Source organism: Musca domestica, unplaced genomic scaffold (genome assembly GCF_030504385.1).
Source record: "Musca domestica strain aabys unplaced genomic scaffold, Musca_domestica.polishedcontigs.V.1.1 18, whole genome shotgun sequence".
NCBI classification, from domain to species: domain Eukaryota; kingdom Metazoa; phylum Arthropoda; class Insecta; order Diptera; family Muscidae; genus Musca; species Musca domestica.
In genome coordinates, this window is record NW_026712238.1 from 13,572,698 (window position 1) to 13,598,848 (window position 26,151).

General features: G+C 37.8%; 1 protein-coding gene across 1 annotated transcript in view; it reads right to left on the bottom strand.

Annotated features, from left to right (window-relative positions):
• LOC101891507 (uncharacterized) overlaps positions 1–26,151 on the bottom strand; it is a 77,053-nt gene that overhangs the window by 4,013 nt on the left and 46,889 nt on the right. The window contains exons 4-8 of the mRNA XM_059120835.1: positions 19,828–20,004; positions 5,326–5,600; positions 1,879–2,291; positions 1,460–1,820; positions 48–1,397 (exon numbers count right to left, since the gene is read on the bottom strand). Of these exons, the coding sequence (XP_058976818.1) occupies positions 48–1,397; positions 1,460–1,820; positions 1,879–2,291; positions 5,326–5,600; positions 19,828–20,004 (2,576 nt within the window). The remainder of the gene's footprint in view (positions 1–47; positions 1,398–1,459; positions 1,821–1,878; positions 2,292–5,325; positions 5,601–19,827; positions 20,005–26,151) is intronic.

Genomic DNA, 26,151 nt, shown 5'->3' on the forward strand with positions numbered 1-26,151 from the left:
TACAACAAATTTAGAAAAAAGGTGGAATTTTGAATTTTTGTCCTTACTTGTGTCATCTCGCCTACCTGTTGGTATTCCAAAATATTCTGACGTTGCATATGGGCCATTTTAGGATCGATATTCGTGGCGGCAAACTGTGAATACGTCTCGGCGTTGTATGGAATCAGAACCATGGTCTGATGATAGTTGCGCAAGGGTGGTGGCGATTCGGGACGACGTGTTGGACTGCGGGCATAGTGTCCATAGTGGGGCTGGGGTTGCGGTTCAATTGTCGTGGCCATCGCCTGGCAATTTTGGGCATAAAGCATTGCCTCGTCGGCGGGCCCCTGTTGCTGATGGATCATTGTGTGACGGAACATGGCACCGGCTGGCAATGTTTGGTAGTAGGTCTGTTGCATGGCAGCCGCTGCGGCTGTTTCGATTGGAAGACGTTGCTCGGCGCCGCCAGCACCAGCTGCCGTTTCGGCACTGTAGAAACTCCAGGTTCGCTGTTCGGTTTGCTGTTGGGCTATTGTGGCATTTGCGGGTAATTGTATGGCATTGGGACCAGGGGCGACACCGCCACCAACCACGGCACTGCACAGCTGCTGTGGCTGGGACAGCTGAGTCTGGGACGATGCCACCATGGTGGGATGGGGTACATTCTGGGGTGATGGCTGTTGGGAGATTTGTTTACTCATGGCACTGCTACTGGATTGTTTTGGCAAGGTATAGCTTTTCATGGGTTGCGGCAGCGCTTGACTCTGGGTCACACTGGGCATTTGTTGGGTAAGTTGTTCTTGCATTTGTTGTAGAATTTCATTGGTCGAACTGAATTTGGGTTTGATGCCACGCACCGAGGGTCGTTTATTGAAGCCGTAGTCATTGCCCTCATCATCATCCGAATTGTCTTTGTCCTTATCCTTGTCTTTATCCTTATCTTTGTCTTTCTTCTTGCCATCCTTGCTGTTGTCATCGCCTGTGCTGGTCTCGTTGCCATAACGTTTCTTGATCTTCTCCGTTCGATTTGCATCCTGTTGGGCAAAGGCAGCCAATTCATCCTGCTGCTCTTGACCCGGTGTGCCAGCAATGACATCAGGAGCAACTTTGCGTACCTCATCACCTCCCACCCCCTGGCCCATCCCCGTAACATTGGGATCGCCGGCCACCAAAGCCGATAGGCTATACTCGGAGGCATGTATATGTTGGGCGGCCTGATTGTGATGGGCCGCTGCCAGGGTGTAATATGACGACAAGTCATCTTTGTTGCCAGCCACACAGGCTGTCAGGGGGGCCAGCGTGGAGAGGAATTGACGTTTTGGTTCTGTTTGTCGGGGAGGTGTACGATGGATTTGTGTGTGTACTACAGGCACTTGGACGCCCATACCCAAATCTGGGGCTGCCGGACAGCGACATTCCTGCCAAAAACACAAAAATGTTAAAAATTCTCCCAGGAGACCTTTAAAATATGAAAATTTACCTGAGGTATTATAACAATAGGATTCTCTTCCATTTCCATAATCTTCTCCTGCGACTTCTTGTCACGATTGAAAATCTCTGTGATTTTCTTATAGGCCGATGAACCACTTGACGAACTTGATACCGAGGAGTTGGGTGAGAAACTCTTGTCACTGTTATTGGCCCCACCATTGCCGGTGAATTTCTGAGGATTCTCCTCGCCGGCAGGACTGTCGCGATGTGAAAAATCGGTACCATCTTCACTTTTGCTTAGATCATCATCACCATTATCCATATTGGATTCATCGTTGTCCTCATCAATGCCACAGGTTAGCTGGCGAATACGATCCTCCAGAGATATATCCGATTTAACAGCTTTTTTCCTAGAAATCAAATTCGAAATGAGAGGTTCTAACAAATACAGGATACCATCCTACTTACTTGATCAACGAACGTCTCAGTATATTCCTTTCCATGCTACGACGCAGTGTATCCGAATCCCCTGCCCCAGCTGCCCCGGGCAGTGTGGAGACCAAAGAACCGGCCCTCTTCGATTCATCGAATGCCCTTAAAGCTTCTGAGGTAAGAGTTTGATGAACCACACTAGAGGGGAACAATTGTTGCACTGCCGAATTGGGCCGCAGGGCATTTTTGAACAAAGTCGAGTGTTTCTTGATCGGTATTAGCTCATTGATCTGGTTATCATTGACATCGTCGACCGATGATGAGGCTCCGTCGATTTCGTCACAGCTATTATTCAAATCCTCCGTTACGAAACGTACCGAACGTTTTGTACTGTGATTTGACATTGAACCGGCTTCATCTTCGGATGTTGTGTTATTTTGGTCATCGGACTAGAGAGGGGAGAAAGAGAGATAAAACGGATGAGAAAAATGTAGGAAAGAATGTTTTCCTTGGTAAAGTTAAAAGAGGTTAATGAATAGGTTTTTTGGTAACTAGATATACGTTGGGCGCCATTTTGATGATTTGAAAGTCCAAAAACATTTTTTCTTTTGAAAATTCGTCTCTTAAGTCTTAAATTTGAATGAGATGATGACCTTACGTTGGGCACAGATAATTTAGATATGTTGAGAGACAAATAAAATTCGGAAGAAAAAACTTTGGACGCCAATTAGTCAATCACATGTTTAACGAAGATTTGAAAATTCAAGAACATTTTTTCGTTTCACAATCAGTCTCTAAAGTCTTAAGAAATCTTAAGGAGATTATGATCCACGTTGGGTGCCAATTTTTCACACATTATTTACATAAATTGGGCGCCAAATTGATTATCTGAAGATTCAATAACTTTTTTCTTTTGACAATCTGTCTCTGAAATCTTAAAAAAAACTTAGAGAGATGATGGCCCCTCGTTGGGCGCCATTTTTATAATTTGAAGATCCAAAGACATGCTTTCTTTTGACAATCTTTCTCTGAAGTAATTTTAATGAGATGACGATCCCACCTTGGGAGCCAATTTGTCACACATTATTTACGTAAGTTTAGAGACAAATAGAATGTAGAAGAAAATGCGTTGGCCGCCAATTAGTCGATCACATTCTTTTTGCGAATATTAAGATGCAGATCGAAGTCGAATGGCTTCACTTTTCAAAGAATCAGTACAACCTCCATCTATTCTATTAAGGATTCAATTTTATAGGAATGTATCATCCAAAAACTTCACAAAAAAGGGTTTGATAACCTAAAGTTTTGCAGTATTGTTACCAGTGCAAGCTAAATGTGGACAACGTTTTAGGTCAGTCCAGGTTTCTGGTAAGAAAGTCCGTATCCCTTGGGTTCTCGATGTTTTTTAGATACAACCCTTGAAGAGTTCATATCCCTTGAGTCTTTGGTATTTTAGAGAAAACCTTTGAAGAGTTCGCATCCTTTGCGCTCCCGATGTTTTTAGATACAACCCTTGAAGAATTCGTATCCCTTGGGCTCTCGGTATTTTAGACAAATCTTGAAGAGTTTGTATCCCTTTGGTTCCCGGGGGGTTTTTAAGATATAACCCTTGAAAAGTTGGTATCCCTTGGGTACTCAGTGATTTAGACAAACCCCTTGAACAGTTGTTATCCCTTGGGCCTTCGGTATCCCTTGGGTGCCTGGTGTTTTTCAGATACAACCCTATAAGGGTTCATATCCCATGGGTTTTCGGTATTTTAGACAAAATCCTTGAAGAGTTCGTATCCCTTGGGTCTTCGGTATTTTAGACAAAACCCCTGAAGGGTTTATATCCCTTGGGTTCCCGATGTTTTTAGATACAACTCTTTAAGAGTTCGTATCCCTTTGAAGAGTTCATATCCCTTGGGTTCTCGGTATTTACGACAAGAACCTTGAAGAGTCTGTATTCCTTGGGTTCCCGGAGTTTTTAGGCCCAACCTTGAAGAGTTCGTATCCCTGCAATCTTCGGTATTTTAAACAAACCGCTTCAAGAGTTCGTATATCTTGGGTCTTCGGCTTTTTAGACAAAACCCTTGAAGAGTTAGTATCCCTTTGGTTCCCGGTGTTTTTAGATACAACCCTTGAAGAGCTCATATCCCTTGGGTCTTTGGTATTTTAGAGAAAACCTTTGAAGAGTTTGTATTCCTTGGGTTCCCGTTATTTTTAGATACAACCCTTGAAGAGCTCGTATCCTTTGCGTTCCCGGTTTTTTAGGTACAACCCTTGAAGAGTTCGTATTCCTGGGTTCTTGGTATTTTAAACATAACCCTTGAAGAGTCCTTGGACTCAAGGTGTTTTTAGATGCAACCCTTGAAGAGTTCGTATCCCTTTGTCGTCTTCGGTATTTTAGACATAACCCTTGAAGAGTTCATATCCCTTGAGTTCTCGTATTTTAAAAAGAACCTTTGAAGAGTACGTATCCCTTGGGTCTTCGGTATTTAAGACAAACCCTTTGAATAGTTTTGTATCCCTAGGGTTCCCTTGGGTTAATAAAAATATTGGGATGTGTGTAATTTGAAGACAGTCGAACTCTTACATCACGATTTATGAGGGTTGAAATTATTCAAAATGTTGATCCTTTTGGGAGGGAGGTACATGATGGTGCAAAATTTGCGAAGTTAAAGCAGAATCGGATTATCCTATCTCTTCCTATACAGTAAAATATATTTTTTGAAAATATCGACCTTTTGTGGGGCAGGTATCAGAAGGAGTGGACCGATATTGCCCATATCCGAACTCTATCTATGTTTCATAGTGATATTACGATGTACCAAATCGGATACTCCCTTCGAAAGTAATCGTGAGCACCAACCAGTCAGACATACGGACGGACATCGCTAGATCGACTCCAAATGTCCTGAAATGGATTTGGTCCAAAGAGACCCAGGGTCTAAAACTGGCACGTTTTAGGTACAAAGAGTATAAAAACTCAACAAATCGGTGTGCTATCCCTCTCAGTCTCGATTTTACAAATTTTAATGACACTCTGGCCTCCGTGAGCTTACTCCAGCAACCGGAGGGAACTTGTGTTATGGAATCATTTCCATATGAAAGCTATGCCACCTTGTTTAAATAGAGACTCATGTTGGGCGCCAGTTGGCCCTTAATAATTGAAGTCACATACTTGACTAAAGCATGGGATAATAAATACCGATTGTCATTATTTGAGGTTATTAATGTCTGAATTAATGGCATAACCAGACTCACTTTGGGCGCCATTTATAGCTAACTATGCTTATGCAATAAAAAATTTACATAAACAAAATATTGATATCGCACCAATTTGCGCGCCAACTATTCCCAACCTATGTGTTTTATATAAAAATGTTCCTTTTACAAAATATTAAATTGATGCTTGATATGCCACCCACTTTGGGCGCCAACTATTCCTAGCAGAACGATATATAAATATTCCTTAAACAAAATTTGAAAACTTCAACTTACCTGTGATATTGAATCCTGTTTCCATAGTTTGCCACCCTTGAGGATGCCGCTTATCTGTGTGGTCGGCGATGATTCCTTGGGTGGTATTGGTGGAGGTTTTTCACTATTGTCCGCACTGTTATCGTTGCTGAGGCCACCACCACTTTGCATTGTTGCCGGCTTGGCTGGCAATGCTGGTGGCACAAGATCCTCATCGTCATCATCATCTAAACCGGCTGCTGACGTCGGTATTGCCAGATCTTCGCTAGCTTCGCGTACAATACGCCGTTCGGTCACTGTAGTGGTAGTAGTCATGGTTATAGTTTCAACGACATATCTTTGATTGGTTTTTTGTACAGTTATAAATTTATTGGTAGTATTTGCATCCTTTCTATTGCTATTGCTACTGTTCTTGACTACAGATGGCGCCATATTTGCACGAAAACGCACACATAGACAAAAATGTTTGGTTAGGTGGTGGTAGTGGTGGTGGTAGAAGTATTAGTAGGTAGTGGTTGTTGTGGTAGTTTTTAGAAATGGTGGCAAACAGAGAGCAAACGCCACCATACAGCGAGCGAGCGAGTATCATTTGGCGTCATGCAAACGCCAAAATTCAATTCAATGCAAGGCATAGCAACGGAACGCAACGCAACGGAGCGATGTTTAAATAGAGATGGTTGGTTCGAGTATTTGTCAATGTGAGATATGGTTTGGTGGTTGGCAGTGAAGAACGCCCGTCCAGCATTCAGTCAGAGACGTGTAGAGTGATGTTGAAACATACGTACGATGATGGTTCCAACACGCACGCACACACACACACACAACACAAAGTATGTTAGTAATACAACGAAATTAGCTGGACAATATTTTTGCACACATGTAAGCTCACAACATATGAAGGGGTGAATTACTGCCTACGGGGGTGGTGGAAGGGATGTGTGTGTTTGTATTTGTTTGGCGAGGGAAGGGGAGAGGAGATAAACAAATCTCAAAAATATACAGTTTTCAGTTACGCATACATTAGAAGTTACACAGAAATACTAAGTCAAAATTCAAAAGCAAATAAATACAATAACAACAACGACAACAAGGTAATTATCAGCATGCATTCGACGCATCGCCATATAGCCAAATGAATTGTTTTAATTACCAATAAAAGGGAAATTAGTTGAAAAATGTCAAATGGGACGAGATGGGTGGGTGTGAGGCCGGGGGCTGAATGAGATTATGAGCTTTAAAACAACGAAGCCATATCCCATAAATTGGCTTCAGCGAGTGGATGAATGAATGAAGGGGTCATGATGTGACGTTTTTTTTCTGGAATTTATTTTCAATCGAATCATGTTCTGTTTATTTATTTCAATACCCATGGATATGTCATTAGATTTTGTTTGGATTCTTTGCTTAATACTTGCGGCAGTTCCAACTGCAAATGAGATTTTAAACTTCAATAGTTTGAGCTAATTAAGCGAGCGTTTTTTGATTAGTTTGAGCAAAACAACTGAAAAAGCAGTAAGTTCGGCCGGGTCGAACTTTGAAACGAATTTGGAAATTTTCAAAAAATAAAATCGGTTAAAAATTCTGTTCAAATCTTAAAAATACCGAATATAGCCGTTATATTGGGGTCTATACGACATACATAGGCATTGTTTGTTTTAAGCCATTACCGTATTCAAATTCGAAACTTGAAATAAACAGTGTATAATGTAGCTAAAATCATCAAAATACCGTATATAGGGAGGTACCGTTATATAGGAGACCTGGACCTGCATAGACAATTTTCTGTCACAGACTGTGTTCCCATTACGAACTCTAAATACGTAATTTGAAACTACTCCGGGGAATAATGATCATCAAATTACCGAATATTGGGAGGTATCGTTGTAGGGGGGCTATACGAAGACGTGGACCCGCACAAACAATTTTCTGTCTTAGGCTGTAATATCCATTACGAACTTCAAATACAAAATGTGAAACAATTCCGTCTAATAATGTCTCTAAAATAATCAAAATACTGAATATCGAGAGGTATGAAAGTAGGTAAAAACGAAAATCAGCAAACAAAGCAAAAAGCCGGGGGTTTACTGCTGAACACCCAATTTCCAAAAAATGCAGAGAATATGCGTTAAAAATGGACGCATTTTCACTGAAAAAAATTCATTCAGGATAATAATAATTTTAGTTTCTCGTTGAGCGCCACTTAAGTTAATAACATTTTTCAAAAAAAATTAAATTTAAATTTTTATTTTTTTCGGAAAAGCAAGAATTAGATTTTCTCCGTTGGGCGCCTCTTATTGCTTGATACTAATTTTTAGGAGCTTTTTAACTAATATTTCAAATTTTAACACATGAGAATAAACCATGATTATCAAAACCTTATTTGTATAGGCAAACCTATTGGAAACCGATTAGGAAACCTTGGGGTGATCGATCAACTAACGACCGACACCGCATTGGGTGCCACTTCGATTGATCTCAATTTAAGGTCTAATCTCTTCAGCTTTAATATATGAGAATAAACAATGATAATGAAAGTCAAATTTCAATAAGATGAAGTATTCACAATTCTTTGGAAAATTACGAAAAATAACCAAATTCCTGGAAATCGTTTCTTATTTTCAACGACTTTTGACTGGACCGGACACACATTTTCAAAGATTAGCAAATTATGATTGAGTGAGCAAATTATGGTCATAGTTAATGTCCGAAATTTGCATTGAAAGCGTCCATACATGGTCAACTCAATAATTTTGAAGAAATAGAAAAGAGTCTTGGAATTCAGTCTCCCCAGAGAGAAATTACTTTTTTGAAAAATCGATTCTTACTTCAAAAAAAAAAAAAAAAAAAAAAAAAAAAAAAACACCAAGGTAATTGCCCAAGGTTATCAAAATATCGGAATAAAATAATAAAAAAACAGAAAAATAAATTTTAATGACATCAGGGGACGAATAAGTAAATCGATTTTCCCCATTGGGCGCCGCTTCAAGTGAAATTAATTTTAGAAAATTTTCCTAACCTCATTGATTTTTATACCCTCAGCCACATGGCTACAGAGGGTATATATATCATATGATACTGCCAATACGAGCCTCATTGAAATAATGGTTTTGGACCCTAGGTCTCTTTGGACCAAATCCGTTTCAGGTCATTTGGGGTCGATCTAGCGATGTCCGTTCGTCCGTCTGTCTGGCTGTCTGGTGCGCACGATAACTCTCGAAGGAAGTATCCGATTTGGCCCAAATTTGGTACATCGTAGTATTATTTTAAAACTTACATCGACTTCGGAGATGGGCAATATCGATACACACCTTCTGGAACCTCCCAACCTCTTATTTTCAAAATTTTCAAAGAAAATAATTTACCTCTTAGAAGGACAAGAGATTATTCGATTTTGTGAAAATCTTGCAAATCCCTATATTTCTACCAGTGCTTGGTCAGGTGCGAAAATTGACAATATAGGACGGAATATATCGAACCACTGCTTCTGGTACCTCCGGGAAAAATTATAACTCTTAGAAAATGTGAAATGAGAGTCCAATTGCCTTCAGGTTTTGCACACACCCCAATATTTTTACCAAAAGTTCCCATCTCTTAACGGCCCGGGCCCAACTTTTAATATCCTCCAACTTAGGGTAATGGAAACATTAGAACCAATTATGACCCACAAATACCAGTTTTTAGACATATTCGTGGGAAAATGTGGCAAAAATCATTAAAATACCGAATATCGGGAGGTACCGCTATATAGGGATATACAAAAACGTGAACCTATACATGCAATGTTTCGCCACCGGAGCTAGAACCTATTTTGACCAACAAATATCAATTTTGAGACAAAATTCGTGTTAAAATGTGGCAAAAATCATTAAAATACCGAATATCGGGAGCTACCTTTATATGGGGGCTATACCGAAGCGTGGACCTATACATAAAATGTTTCGCCACCGGAACTAGAACCAATTATGACCAACAAATACCAATTTTCTGACAATTCCATGAAAAAATGGGACAAAAATCATCAAAATACCGAATAATAGACCGATATATCTCATTTTCAGTACCAACAATCCTAGACACAATACAAATTGTTCTGCTAAATTTTGATGCTCTACGTCAAAAAATGTGAGCTCTATCGTAATTTAAACAGACGGACATCGTTAAATCGGCTTAGAATTTTGTGCTGATTATGAATATACATACTTTATGGGGCCCAAGACGAATATTTAGGGATGTTACAAACGGAATGACAAAGTTAATATACCCTCCTTTCCAAGGTGGAGGGTATAAAAAGGATTTTGTTAATTTCGAGAACCCGACTCATTAAAGCCATTGAAATTCAAAAAAAGTGCAAGAACTTACACCGCAACCGAAAGAAAATAGACTCAAAAGAGATAAAGAGTTGTTTCGCTTGGCCGAAAGTGGGGAACTGCTGAATTTGGGTTTCTGCGATGAGAAAACATTCGTTGTCCAGCAGTTTATAAACAAACAAAATGATCGTGTTTACTTGCCAAAGAGGTCAGCTGAAAATGTGCATCTTCAGTTGTCCACCAGAACTCAAGCGTCAGCCATGGTGATGGTGTGGGCCACCATAACAGCCCCGCTCGTATTAATCGACCGTGTCGTCAGAATAAACGCCGAATATTATCGCTCGCAAATATTTAGCCGCAGACCGATCACCTCAAGCAAGCGCTTCGATTTTCGCATGTCCGTCCGTATTGGAAAATTTTGCACAAATCATTTTTTTTTTTTTGGCCCAAGGACGAACCCTATTGAAATTGGAGATAATCGGTCAAAATTTAGATAAAGCTCCCATATATATCTTCGTCCGATTTGCCTTATATTGTGCACCAAACGTGTAATATAAGCCCGAATAGTATGGAATTTTGCACATACAACCAAATTCGGCCTGAAAATAAGTATGCCAAATTTGATCGAAATCGATTCAGATATAGCTATAGCTCCCATATATACGGTTCATCCGATTTGCTATATTTGTTACCCACAGCCGTAATATACACTCTGTAACAACAATATTTGGGGAAATATATCAAATGCAGCTCAATAATACACTTGCTAAATTTTATCGAGATCGGTTCAGATTTGGATGTGGCTCCCATATATAACTTCGTCCGATTTACGTCTTATTGTGCACCAAACGTCTAATATTTGTCCAAATTGCATGGAATTTGGCACTTACGACCGAATTGAGTCTAGAAGCTAGAATGTCAAATTTGGTGAAGATCGGTTTAGATATAGCTATAGCTCCCATATATACTGTTCATCCGATTTGTTATATTTGCTACCCACAGCCGTAATATGCACTCCGTAACAACGATATTCAGGGAAATATATAAAATACAGCTCAGAAATATCTTTGCCAAATTTTATCGAGATCGGTATAGATCTGGATATAGCTTCCATATATATCTTTATCCGATTTCAAATTAATTATGCACCAAATGGGCAATACAATTCCGAATTTAAAATATACAAATGCTTCGTCACATTTAGTCCTTTGAACTTCAAATTGCAATTATAATCATAGCGTGTATGATTGAATTCTCCCATAAAAACTTTTAATTGTTATGCGGAGCTCTACTAAATTAGCAAAGTGGTGTAGGGCATCATAAAGTCGGCGTTCAAACTCCTATTTCGTTTCCTTAAAAATTTACTTGTTTGAAATTGCCAATACCTAATCAATTTTACATCTCCCACAAATGCCATACTTAAAAAAGCCAAACCTTGAAACCCTTTGTTTAAATACTCTTTAAAAATACGATACTACACACACTTCTCTCCACTCAATATTCTCAATACAGTGCATGAAAACCTATAATTTATCTATTTTATGATTAATATTTTCCCAGCATATTTTGCAAAAAAAACAAGAATTTATTGTTTGTCCAACCTTCACCCAAACATGACATTGCAAAAAGGAAAAAAAAACGACACAACAACAAAAAAGTACTCCACCATTAGTCGTCGTTAGCAGTAGTTGTGGTAATCCGCACAGCTAGCTCGCTCCTTCAAGTATCGAGGAGCAGCAGAGGAAGACCAAGACGAGGACGAGTATGTATGACACGTGTATACGCCCATAATCCCATCGACATACAAATGTAAATCGCCGCAACTCCTCTGCATATATTTTGCTTTCTTTCTTTTTTTTTTTTTGAAAATGGAATTGGTGGAAGAATATTCAAAATAAGAAAATATATGAATGGGGTGTTCTGGTCCGCCAGCAAAGTTCGTTCTGCATTTCAATTGTAATTACTAAGTACATTCATTTGTTGGTTCGTTCGTTCTCACGTCGTTTACTTCAACAAAGAATCCAAACCCAGCAGAGTTATAGGTAAATGCACATGTCTGTATGTGTGTGTGTATGTGTGTTTGAGTATTATATATACACACACATTAAATACTATGTGTTTATAACGAATGACATTAATTTATCGCATAAACTCAGCAGGTACCGCAATGCAAGAATTGTCATTAAATGCATTTATCTGCTCTAACAAGGGGACAGTGGCTCAAAGAGGAATTGGCATTGGAATTAAAATTTACAGAATATGTTTTCCACAGAAGCACTTCTAGGTTTTCTATAATAATGACATTAGGATATCTACTAAGACCTCTTTAGGTCTTCTATGAAGAAGTCCTTATCCGGTCTTCTATGAAAAATACCTCTTCCGGTCTTCTATGAAGAAGACCTCTCCGGTTCTTTTATGAAGAGGACCTCCAGATCTTCCATGAAGAAGACCTCCTCTAAGACTTCCATGAAGAAGACCTCATCCAGGTCTTCTATGAATAAGACCTCATCCAGGTCTTCTATGAAGAAGACCTCCTGCAGGTCTTCTATGAAGAAGAGCCCTAGGTTTTCCATGAAGAAGACCTCTGGGTCTCTCCGAGTCTTCTATGAAGAAGACCTCAAGGTCTTCTTTGTAGAAAACCCCTAGATCTTCTTAAGGTAAAATCTCTAGGTCTTCATGGAAGAAGACCTCCAGGTCTTCAGTGAAGAAGACTTTCAAGTCTTCTATAAAGAAGACCGTTATGTCTTCTCTGCAGGAGACCTCCAGATCTTCTTGGAATAGAGGTCTTCTTCGAAAAAGATCCTATAGGAAGACCTGCAAAGAAGACGTTCTTCAGGTCTTCTATTAAGAAGAAGACCTCTTCAGGTCTTCTATTAAGAAGAAGACCTCTTCAGGTCTTCTATTAAGAAGAAGACCACTTCAGGTCTTTCATTAAGAAGAAGACCTCTTCAGGTCTTCTATTAAGAAGAAGACCTCTTCAGGTCTTCTATTAAGAAGAAGACCTATTCAGGTCTTCTGTTAAGAAGAAGACCTCTTCAGGTCTTCTATTAAGAAGAAGACCTCTTCAGGTCTTCTATTAAGAAGAAGACCTCTTCAGGTCTTCTATTAAGAAGAAGACCTCTTCAGATCTTCTATTAAGAAGAAGACCTCTTCAGGTCTTCTATTAAGAAGAAGACCTATTCAGGTCTTCTGTTAAGAAGAAGACCTCTTCAGGTCTTCTATTAAGAAGAAGACCTCTTCAGGTCTTCTATTAAGAAGAAGACCTCTTCAGGTCTTCTATTAAGAAGAAGACCTCTTCAGGTCTTCTATTAAGAAGAAGACCTCTTCAGGTCTTCTATTAAGAAGAAGACCTCTTCAGGTCTTCTATTAAGAAGAAGACCTCTTCAGGTCTTCTATTAAGAAGAAGATCTCTTCAGGTCTTCTATTAAGTAGAAGACCTCTTCAGGTCTTCTATTAAGAAGAAGACCTCTTCAGGTCTCCTATAAAGAATGCCTCTTCAGGTTTTTTATGAGAAGATCACTTCAGGTCTTCTCTGAAGAAGACCTCCAGGTCTTCTCTGAAGAAGACCTCCAGGTCTTTTCTGAGGAAGACCTCCAGGTCTTTTCTGAAGAAGACCTCTAGGTCTTTTCTGAAGAAGACCTCCAGGTCTTCTAAGAAGAAGACCTCTAGGTCTCTCTGGGTCTTCCATGAAGAACACCTATAGAACTTCTATGAAGCAGGCATTAAGGTCTTCTTTGAAGAAAACCTCTAGGTCTTTTATGAGGAAAATCTGTAAGTCTTCTGTGAAGAAGACCTCCAGGTCTTCTATGAAGAAGACCCCTACAGATCTTCTATAAAGAAGACCTTTCCTCTCAACTTTAAAACTCCTTTCCACTGTGGACGTCTTCACAGTTCTGTATACATTCTGTGGTGGTATATTTTTCCGTTGATAAATGGGTGTTCGTATGCATGTCAGTGGATGATTAAGCCCATTTTCTTTTTTCTGCGTTTTTTCCATTTTTTCGTTTTTGTTTTTTCTTTTGGCTTTTTTTCTATGCATTTTCTTGTGGGCTATGATTCTTTAAGCAGTACTTTATGATTAAGTATCAGTTACGTACCCAATATACAAATGACAGAACATGCGAGGATATGGTGGAAAGTTTTGCATGTCTAATTTTGTAGGAAAAGAAACGTTACCAAGAATAATAATTCCATGGCGCAAATAAAGAAGGCTGGGCTGGTGACGAAAACTGCTTAAAGTTATACCGTTTTGAAATAAATAAAAAAACTTGAGAATCTAATATATAAACGCGACGTTAAAAACGGTCTTATGTCTTTCACAGGTATCAAGCCAACTTCCTTAAGGTGATCAAACTATTTGTATACCTTGGAAGCAATTGGGTCTCTGTATTTCCATATTAAAAATTCTCAATCACTTCGTACCAATTTTTCTTAAGTGATTTTTTTTACTCTCTTCCCCACCTACCCAGCATATTCGTATTGGGGTATTTAAAAGATCTACTCATTGCTTGTTATGCAAAACAACGTGTGATGAAGGAGGAACTTAGTAGAAGAAAAAAATCAACAGAATTGATTTCATAGCAAGAGGAAAACGATGAAAAAAACAAGAACGACAACAAAAAATGCTTAGCTTAACAAAAAAACAACGTATTTGCGAGCTGGCAAGTGGGCGGCGTTTTGATGACTATGACGCCGTTGCATTTTTGCGTTCTTTCTTTCTATTTTTTTTTGTATACAGTTCCACTGCTCGCTTTGGCTGTACCTACCTACCTACCTACCTACCAACTACTTATTCCTCAGATGTCATGTCATGTGTTTAAATTTCGAACACAAAGTACATACAAATTTACCAATAACTAACTACGAGTAGTGCAACACAACGACACTAAATGAGAATGACGAGAACTGGTGATGGGAAGGCGGTGGTGATTCAGCGATTCCAGCTAAAGAACGAAGAAAATGTGAACTTTAAGTGACACTAGACAATAATCAATAGTCTACTTGAAGAAATATTGGCCCATTTTTAGGTGAAACTTGTTCATTGTTCTTTTGATCTCCACCAGCTCATTAAATGAATTTAACCAATTTTTTTGTGAAAAAAATAATCCTTAGTCCCAGAGAACCGAATATTGAATTGAAATTCTCAGACACAGAGAAAATTATTTATTAAATAAAAATATGAAAGAAAATAGTGGAGAGAGAACTTTTTCAAAGGAATAGGTTACACAGTGCAACAAAAATAATAATTACAGGAGAAATTCAGAAGGTTTTGAAAGTGGAATTAGAAATAGAAGACACCTGTATCGGCAAAAGTGTAGAAAATCTCATTTATAGAGGGAGCAGAACAAGATTTGGTGTGAAGATGGGGTGCAGCGGAACACTCCTTTATATTCCCCCCACAAAGGCATAACATTTTTTTACCATGGAGGGTATATTAACATCGTTATTCCTGCTGTAACTCCTCGAAATACTCAAATCAGATCCAACAAAGTGTTTATATTCTATATCAGAGTAAAATTCTAAGTTGATTTAGCTATGTCCGTCTGTCTGTGGTTATCAGGATATCTTTCGAACGAATTGAAATAGAATGCTAAATTTTTACACACATGTATATTTTGCTAGTAGATAGGTTCAGTGCGTTTTCCTATAACGGTACCACCCACTATTCGGTATTTTGAGGATTCTAGAGACATTATAGACCGGAATTGTTTCAAATTTCGTATTTAAAGTTCGCAGTGGGTGCTACAACCTATGACAAACATTGCGTATGCAGGTCCTCGTTTTCATATAGGCCCCATATAACCAAGCCAAGTGTACGAACAGGACTAAATGTAGTACATTTTAAACAGTTCGGTCTAGGGTGAACGGATGAAGCTGGAATTTTGAAATTGTGTATTGAGGTCCCTGTTGGTGGTAAGTTTGTCATAAAGTGATGGCTTTGGAAATGTGTACCAGAAGTCAACGAAAAGTACTAAATAGTACAATATATTTGGTACAATTGGATATTAGGTGAACAGATAATGGTTAAAATTTGGTACTAGGATCGCTGTTCATGTTTAACCTGGGTATATGGAGCTGGTCTCGTTAATGTGTACTACAATTGTACGAAAAGTACTAAATGGTATTAAGTTCGGTATTGGTTGAAGGAATAGAGATACAATTCTGAAATTTGATATTTAGATGACTGATTGTATATGTGTTTGAGATTGGAAATGCCTCCTAATTTTGTACTAAATGGTACTAAATTTTGTATTGGGTCTAGGATTAAGATATAGCGGTGGTTTTAAAAATGCTTACTATAATTGTACGAAAAGTACTAAATGGTACTATAATTTGTACACTATCCCAATACCAAGGCTGAACGATCGTGCTTGAAATCTGGAATCCGGTATTAAGATCGCTGTTCATGTGTAGCCTGGACAAATGTATTTGAGGTTTGGCGGTTGTATAGAAATGCGTCCTATATTTATACAAAAAGTACTATATAGTACTAAAGGGGTACTGGTTGAAGGGATAGTTCTGAAATCCTCAAATTTTATATTGAGTTCTCTGTTGGAATCTGGAATTTAAATATGGATTTTTTTTGGAAATGCGTCCTAAATTTGTACGAAAAGTACTTAATGTTTCTGCATTTGGTACTGGTGAAGAAATAGAGTTGAAATCTCTAAATTTGATATTGAGGTCTCTGTTGGTATCTGAGATATGGAGGAGTTTTTGGAATATGTGCAATAATAAATTTTCTAAATAGTATTCGGTGAAAGAATGGAGCTGAAATCCTGAAATTTGATATAGATGTCACTGTTGGTGCCTGTGGTTAAGATTTTCGAAAAGTACTAAGTGGTACTAAATCGCGAATGGGTACCAAATTTGGTATTGTTGGTCCCTTGGCTTTATACACTTGGGCAGAAAAATTGAATGTGGATCCTTCGTGCAGTGGTTTTACTAGTATCCTCCTCGGTGAACTTCAAAATTAAAGATTATTGGTGTAAAAATTGACATTTTCCTATTATTCTGTCAGAAAAGGGAAAAACTTATCTAAACATAAACCAAAATTCTTTGTGGAAGAAATATTAAGTTATACCAGGTTTTAATGGAATCGCTGTCTTGTTTCGAAAGTTATTAGAGATTTAAGTATTTAAAATTGTGATCGTTTGTAGAGGAGGTACCACAAGGGGTAGGCCGATATCTATAATCTTCACACCATATCTTGTGATAGTAGATATATTGGGATGTGTGGAATTTTGACATAGTCGGATGCTTATTTCGCATTTTATGATGGATATAATTATTCAAAATGTTTACCCGTTGTGGGGGAGGTACCACAAGCAGTGTGCCGATATATCTCACCTTCACAGCAGATCTTGTGTTAATAGAAATAATGGGATGTGTAAAGTTTGAATATGTTTTTTTATTTCTATTATTAAACATTTGATCCCACTGTGGGAGGTACCAGAAGCAGTGTACCGATATATCCCACCATCACAGCAGATCTTGTGTTAATAGAAATAATGGGATGTGTGAATTTGAAAAGAACCGGAACATTATTTCGGATTTTATTCTCCTTTTTGTTTTTCAAAATTTTGACCCTTTGTGGAGGCGGTACCAGAAGGAATGGTCCAATCTCTACCATCTAAATAACAAATATTCTGTTGATACCAAGTCTGAATTAAATCGGATATTAATTTCGCGTTTTATGAGCTTAATGGATATTCAAAATATTGATCCCTTTGTGGGGGAGGAGGTACCAGAAGGAGTGGATCGATATATTCCATCTTCACACTAGACCTTGGGTTAATAAGTTTAACAATAATATTACGATGTACCAAGTTTGGATCAAATCGGATACTCCCTTCGAGAGTTATCGTGTGCGCTAGTCAGACGGGCAGACGGACGGACAAGGTTTATTTTCGACCAAAATAAGCCTCGAATTGTTAGCAGTAATTTTGCCGAAGACACTATATTCGTAAAATATAAGGATTTCAAGAAAGAGGAGTATCCCACTTGAACCCTAAGTCCACTTCATCCAATCAAAATAAATATTTGGAGAGTTTTTCATATGACGCCAATTTTCAAATCCTTATTTATCCCTGGTGGAGCCAAACTTAAGTCCATAAGTACTTGTTTTTATATCAAAAGATCCTTAATCAGTGAGGTGTGTCACGAAGGATTATTTAAACATGCTTTCTAGGACTTCATGTGAAATGTTTCTATTTTTATACCCTACACCATAGTATGGAAGATAAATATTTGCTCAAATGTATGTTATGTCTGCAAGACTTTTGGTATTGAAAATGGACCATGTAGGTCCACGTTTTGGTATAGCCCCCATATAACGGTAGATCCTTATATTCGGTATTTTGATGATTTTAGCGACATTATTCACCGGAATAGTTTCAGATTTGCTATTTGAAGGTCATGATGGATACTACAGTCTAAGACAGAAAATTGTCTGTGCAGGTCCACGTCTTCGTATAGCCCCCATAGAACGGTACCTCCCGATATTCGGTATTTTGATGATTTTAGCGACATTATTCACCGGAAATGTTTCAAATTAGGTATTTGAAGTTCGAAATAGATACTACAGCCTAAGACAGAAAATTGTCTGTGCAGCTCCACGTCTTCGTATAGCCCCTATATAACGGTACCTCCCAATATTCGGTATTTTGATGATTTTAGCGTCATATTTCACCGGAATTGTTTCGAATTACGTATTTAGAGTACGTAATGGGAACTACAGTCTGTGACGGAAAATTATCTATGCAGGTCCAGGTCTTCGTATAGGCCCCATATACCAGTACCTCCCTATATTCGATATTTTGACGAGTTTAGGTACAATACCCACCGAAATTGTTTGAGATGTCGTATTTGAAGTTCGTAATGGATGCTACAGCCTATGACAGAATATTGTCTATGCTGGTCCAGGTCTTTACACAGCTCCGATATAACGGTACCTCCCTATATACGATATTTTGATGATTTTTGCTACATTATTCACCGTTTATTTCAAGTTTCGAATTTAGACCCCAAGATAACGGCTATATTCGGTATTTTTAAGATTTTAACAGAATTTTTAACGGATTTTACTTTTTGAAAATTTCCAAATTTCAAATGATGGAGGGTATTCAAAGTTCGAACTTACTGCTTTTTAACTTGTTATATATTTTTTTTCAGTTTTACTGTTGGAAAATTTAATTTTCCATGAATTTATATTTAAAGAAAATATATCCACGATAACCAAATTTCACAAAATATGCGATTTTAAATATGTAAATTAAATGATATACAATGACTTGATTTCGCCGCAAGGACATAAAAAATATAGACATGCATTATACAGTGTTTTTTGGGGGGTTCTTCAAATTTTTGTCTACTTCTGCTTCTTCTTTTCTTGTATGCGTAACAAAAATTTAGTCTATAAAAATATTATAATACAAACCAAAAAAAAAAGAAAATACTCAACCATCTAATAAGTATTTACAGTCACGCAAGGATCCAAGGATGTGATCCCTGGGAAAGGGGAACTGCAACAGAATAGCAAAAAAGAACAGAAACCAAAGAAAATGTTCGGAGGATGGTGGGGGGCGAACGAACATGAACGATACCCGATTTCCATATCGAATTGATTGATTGCTGCTGGCTTGCATGATACTTGAAAGCGATGATGGTGATTTTTCCTGGAAAAGTGTCACAGGGGGTGGGGAAATAGCGAAGAGGAGGTGTGGGGGATGAGGGACAAAAGCGTCTTGGGCGTTTTTTTTTTCTTTTTTTGGTTGCTTGCTGTTTATACTGCTGTCAAATATGGCGCTCGTGCTGTGTTGAGTTAAACTAAATATCCTTCTTTGCTTTGGTAATGGTTTATGTACAATGTTTGCCAAAAAAAGGATAAAATGAGATTCGCTTTTCATTTTTCTTTACAAAATTTCGGATTTTTTTTTTTTTTTTTTTTTTTTTTGCTGTTTGTCTGGATTTATGAATAAACGCAAATTTTGTCTTTCTGTTTTTCTTTTAATGTTTAAAAAAAATATTCCACATCTTTTGTGGTGTGGTGGTAGCTCAAGAAGAGAGACGCACACACACACTCACAATGGAACGACAAAAAAACAACAAAAAGGTGCAAATTGAATAAAAATGAAGCAAATTGAATCTGTGTGAATAGCGCAGGGTGTGCTGCCGCTGTCAGCTGGCTGCCTTGATTGGGTGAACGGGTTATACATACCTGGTGATGATTTATACTGGGCCTGCAGTACATAGCGGGGTCGCTCCTCACCGGCAATAATTTCCTTTTGTGTTATACGCCGTTCGGGCGAACTGGTGTGCAATGGCAGTATGGCCACAGCGGGTACGCCCAAAGGTGCTGCTGTCAAATCCTCCTGGCATTGGGGCGAATGGCACTCTGCAAGGACAAAAAAAAAACGAAAACACACATATACAGAGATATATTTACACGTTATGAAAATTTAATAATTTGTAATGCCAAAAAAAGCGACGATTTCGGCAGTAAACCAACCGCACGAAAAAAAACTGGCTTATTACCATTCTGTGTCACATTTACTCCAAGGTAAAGTGACACACACATACACACAAACTATGTTTAACCTTATAAACTATTCCATTATTGGTGGATATAATGGCAGTAGCAGCAACAACAACAACAACATAAGTGGCATTTAGTGCCATTTAACACAGGTTGAAGGGGGACATAAGCTATTTTAATATTCTCCCTCCACAAGAAATAAAACAAAATTTTAAAAATTCAAAGGAACAAATTTTGTAATGTTTAGGTAATTCAGACTAAGAGGACACACAAAGTATCAATAACTAAGGATTTTATCTACAGAAAAAATGTCTCATCAGTAAATGGGAATTGATAAAGAAGTCCTTCTAGATGTCCTTGAAAAAATTAAATATTCCACGATTTTTGTTCAGTGGTCCTAAAAAAATCAGAAGATCCTTCAACAGTCTTATTAAAACCCAATCTTTGTGACTCGGGTAATAAAAACAAATTCATGAGGTCCTTTAAAATACGTTGTTAAATCCCCGAGTTTGTCAAAAAAAAGTTCAAATAAAACCTGAATTTTACGACAGGATTTTTATAAGAAAAGTCATTTTTTCCAGACAGCCTTAAAAACTATTCTTACATAATCCTAGATATGATATAAGTCAGGACATCCTTTAAAAAGTGTTTTTTTTTAACTCCACAATTGTTGTTCAGAAATCCTAACAACTGTTCTTGCAAAATTCAACAGTTTTTGGCGCAAGAAGTCCCTAAGAATATCAGAGTGCCTTAAATCGTCTATCTTTATATAGAAACAATTAAAAAATCAGATAAGTTTGGTCGGGCCGAACTTTTAATGCCCTCTACCTTGTGGAAGAAACTTGAAAAGTTTAACATGAAAAATAGCTGTAAGTTCGGCTGGGCCGAATTTTTAATATCCTCCATCACTTGGAACGAATTTGGCAATTAAAAAAAATACGTTGAAAATTCTGTCAAAATTTTAAAAATAACGAATGTAGCCGCTATATTAGGGTCTATACCAAGACGTGGACTTGCATCATCAAAATACCGAATATTGGCGGCTATATCAAAACGTGGACCTGCAAAGACAATTTTCTATCATAGGTAACCATTACGAACATCAAATACCAAATCAGAAACAATTCCGGTGAATAGTGTCGCTAAAATCATCAAAATACCGAAAATCGGAGGTACCGTTATATGGGGGCTATACGAAGACGTGGACCTGCACAGACAATTTCCTGTCTTAGGCTGTAGTATCCATTACGAACATCACCATTACGAAATTTAAACAATTTCGGTGAATAATGTCGCTAAAATCATCAAAATACCGAATATCGTGAGGTACCGCTATATGGTGGCTGTACGAAGACATGACCTGCACGGCCACATTTCTGTCTTAGGCTGTAGTATCCATTAGTATCAAATGCCAAATTTGAAACAATTCCGATGAATAATGTCGCTAAAATCATCAAAAAATTCAAAAATCGGGAGGTACAGTTATATGGAGGCTATACGATGGCGTGGACCTGCACAGACAATTTTCTGTCGTAGGCTGTAGAATACATTGCGAACTTCAAATACCAAATCAGAAATAATTCCGGTGAATTGTGTCGCTAAAATCATCAATATACCGAATATCGGGAGGTACCGCTATATGGGGGCTGTACGAAGACATGGACCTGCACAGACAATTTTCTGTCTTTGGCTGTAGTATTCATTGCGAACTTCAAATACCAAATTTGAAACAATTCCGGTGAATAGTGTCGCTAAAATCATCAAAGTACCGAATATCGGGAGATACCATTATATGTGGGATATACGATGACGTGGACCTGCATAGACAATTTTCTGTCTTAGGCTGTAGTATCCATTACGAACTTCAAATACAAAATTTGAAACAAATCCGATGAATAATGTCGCTAAAATCATCAAAATACCGAATATCGGGAGGTACCGCTATATGTGGGATATACGATGACGTGGACCTGCACAGAGAATTTTCTGGCATAGGCTGTAGTATCCATTAGGAACATCAAATACCAAATTTGAAACAATTCCGGTGAATAATGTCGCTAAAATCGTCAACATACCGAATATCGGGAGGTACCGCTATATGAAGCTATACCAAAACATGGACCTGCACAGACAATTTTCTGTCTTAGGCTGTAGTATCCATATCGAACTTCAAATACCAAATTTGAAGCAATTCCGGTGAATAATGTCGCCAAAATCATTAAAATACAGAATATCGAGAGGTACCGTTATATAATGGGGCTATACCAAAACGTGGACCTACATGGCCAAAAAGTCTTGCCGACATAATATACATTTGAGTAAAATTCTAGCAACCTACTTCATTTCGTTCGGAAGCTAGAGTGATTTCCACAGACGGACGGACATCGCTAAATCGACATAGAATTTTATGCTGATCAAGGGGTCTAAATGTAGATTTCGAAGTGTTACAAACGGAATGACAAACTTAATATACCCTACATACTATGGTGGAGGGGCGAAAATCGTCGAAAAATACCGCATAAATGAAAACCGTATAACCGTTTTAAAAATATCGCGAGATACCGTTATATTGGGGCTATACGAAAACTTGGACCCTCCATAGAATGGTGGAGGGCATAAAAGCTAGTGAAATAACTAAATGAATGACTGACTAAACTAGAATCAACGCCCAGGTAAAACGGCTGAAGCTGGAATTTTGATATTTTGAACGAGGGTCAACTCTAGTGCGTTGGCGTGTGATAGGACTGGGGTTTTGAAAATTCGTACTGAAAGGGTACGAAAAATACTAAATTGTACGTAAAACGTAATACATTTTAGTAGAGAAACGGAATGAGCTAGAGATCTGATGGAGTGCGTTTTTGGAAATTCAGACTTTAATGTCATGAGAATTTCTAAAATGGTACCGAACTTTTAAAGTGGTACGATTTGGTGGTGCGGATAGAGCTAAAAACTTGACATTTAGTATGAGAATCAAGGTTGGAAAGTAAGTTTGAAAGTACATTTTAGAAATGTGTACTTTATGTGCAAACTGTTCTAAATGGTACTAAATTGGGACCAGTTTGGGTGAACGGTGTGTTGGTTGGTCTGTGATAAAGTGGTGGTTTTTGTTCAAGTGTAGCCTGGACATATAGAGCTAGTTCGGGAAATGTGTACGTCAATTGTACAAAAAGTACTGAATGGTACTATATTTGGTATTGGGTGAAGAGATAGAGCTGAAATCTTCAGATTTGGTATAGAGGTCTCAGGAATTGAGATATGGAGGTGGTTTCGGAAATTGTACGAAAAGTTGTAAATAGTACTAAATTTTGGCATTGAGTGAAGGGATTGGACTGAAATCCTCTCATTTAGGTCTCTGTTGGTATGTGGAATAGAGGCCAACAATGACCATTTCGTATAGGACCTAAATAAATATGATAAAAATATTGCGACGTGCCAGGTTCGGACTCAATTCGTTACTTCCTTCGCTTCATACAAGATATTCCGTTTTCATACTTCATCTAATGCAGGTAAAAATATTGACATGGGCAAAATTACAAGCGAATCGAATATTTGCATCCAAGTTTATGCGAAATCATAAATACCAAATTTATCTCAGATTTCAGATTGAGAAAAATATCTAGATGTAGCCAGTTGTAAAGAATCGCTGACTTGTTTCGTAAGTTATGACAGATTAAAGTATTGATAACTGTGACCCTTTGTGCGTGAGGTACCAGAAGGGGTTCGCAGATATTTATTATCTTCACAACATATCTTGTGTCAGCAAAATTGTTTTTATGTGTGAAATTTGAAAAGAGTTGGATGCTTATTTGAGCGTCTTGTTTATCAAAATCTTGAACAACATGTCGAGGAAGTACCAGAAGAAATTGTCCGATCGAGAGTTATCGTGCACACCAGCCAGACAGACAGACGGACGGTCGATCGCTAGATCGACTCCAAATGTCCTGAAACGGATTTGGTCTAAAGAGACCTTGGGCCTGAAACCGTTATTTCGAAGTGGCACGTTTTGCCCCTATCAAATGATCTCTCTCTCTCTCTCTCTCTTTCTAAGCTGAGTTTATAAAAATGCTTATATTTATTAAATAATAATCTTTTCTGTACTAAAATTTCCCCATAATCAAGGACTTCCTAAAAAAAAATCTCAAGCTCATCAGGACTGATTCTTGTCTATAAAATAAACCTTGGTTACGAAAATTTACAATTTCTATCAATGTATTTCTCATGTCCTGAATATAGACTTTCATCCTTTCGTATTCAGTTTTTCGGAAATATTGTCTCAGGCATATGGTATAATTCGTTGTCAACTTCAGTTTATTGTCCACTAGACTCTTGTGAAATGTTTGTTAACCTTCAAAAATATTTCATTATTGATATACAATAGAAATACCAACCATTTAATAACTTTTCACAAAAACCAAAAGAGCAACAACAACATAAACTTGTTGATTGTTCCTCCTCATTGTGATAGCTTGCCCACCAACACCAAAAGTATGATTTACCCTGTCCCGAAATAAATGATGAACGTCCGATGCGAAATCAACGGGAATCATGGTTGAAGGATTTTGATTCCACCGACAGTAACAACAACAAAAACAACACCATTGTACATGGCAACTGTGTTAAAGTCGTCATCATCGTCGAAAATTTGTTTGTTAAATTTTCATTTTAATGACAGCCACCTAAAATAGTTCTGTGGAATCGACGATGTTGTTGTACCCCTTGCCATACTCAATTCGGCCATTTTCAACTCTCTTGAGTGCACAAAATCAAGGTGTGGCGGGGGGTTCGCTCAATTTTGAATTTTATGTAAAATTTATTGTTGTCGAAAGTTGACAGCAGGGCACATTTGTCTGAAGCTTATAATCGCTCAACCATAACCGGTGGTGGTGGTGCTGGTGCTGCTGATGCCCCTGCCGCCTGCCTTTTGCCTCATTTATGCCAATTTCCAGGGATTGGTTTTTGTTGGGAAACGACTTGGTAACGCGCAAATCGTAAATCTTGTTGTTGGCTTATTCTCCCGAAAAATATGAAAATATTAGACCGCTTCCACGCTCGGTTGCCTTTGGTGCAAAATCATAATTGACGTCATATTGTGATAAATTAAAGGGAGAAATTATCAAAAGTCTCAAAGGAGGAAGACGACGAGGAAAGGGTGTGAGGCAGAAAGTTTTAATTTTCGAGAAAAGTTTTCAAATAAAAACACACTTAAGCCGGCGGATTTGAAAATGTGAAAATGTTTTCAATTTGATTGGAAATGTTTATTAATAGACCACATGATTTCGAAAAAAGGAGAAAATCAATCCCATGGCTCTAATTGATATATTCTACATCATGTAGAGTATTTTCAAGGTTTTAGATGAATTTTCGATTTTAATATTTTGAACATTTGGTCCCAAGCTGATGCAGAGAGTAGCATTTTTTAAATTATTTTTTGTGGGACCATAGGAGAATAAACGTGAATTTTTTAAGAAAATTTTGAGCTGCCTTAAGATAATTAATTGTGTTTTTAAATTTTAATTCATTTATTAAGGAATCATTAAATTCATAGGCAGATATTTTTTGAGGAACCTAAGTCCATCATTAGGAGATATTTTTTTATGAAAACATTGAAGCCATAATCGTTGGGTTTTTAAGGAACGTTTCTTGATAGGCCGGCCTTAAGAAGATTATTTCCTTATTATTTATTTAAAATATTGAGTCGGGACTTGGAATATAGCCTATTCGAACCACAAGAGAAAATGGTTTAAGAATAGTTTTAAGGTCCTTTTACCATTAATAGACGTAAATTTAAAGTAGCCTAAAGACAATTAATCAGAAATTTCTTAGAATATCTTTCAGAGAAAGGATCATTTGATTTTGTGAATATTTTTGTCAATGCTTGCTCAGGTGCGAAAAGTGGACAATATCGGTCCACTCCATCAAATACCTCCCCCACAAAGCGTCAAAATTTTGAATAACTATGTCTTTCGTAAAATAGGAAAATGAGCATCCGATTTTCATCAAATTTCA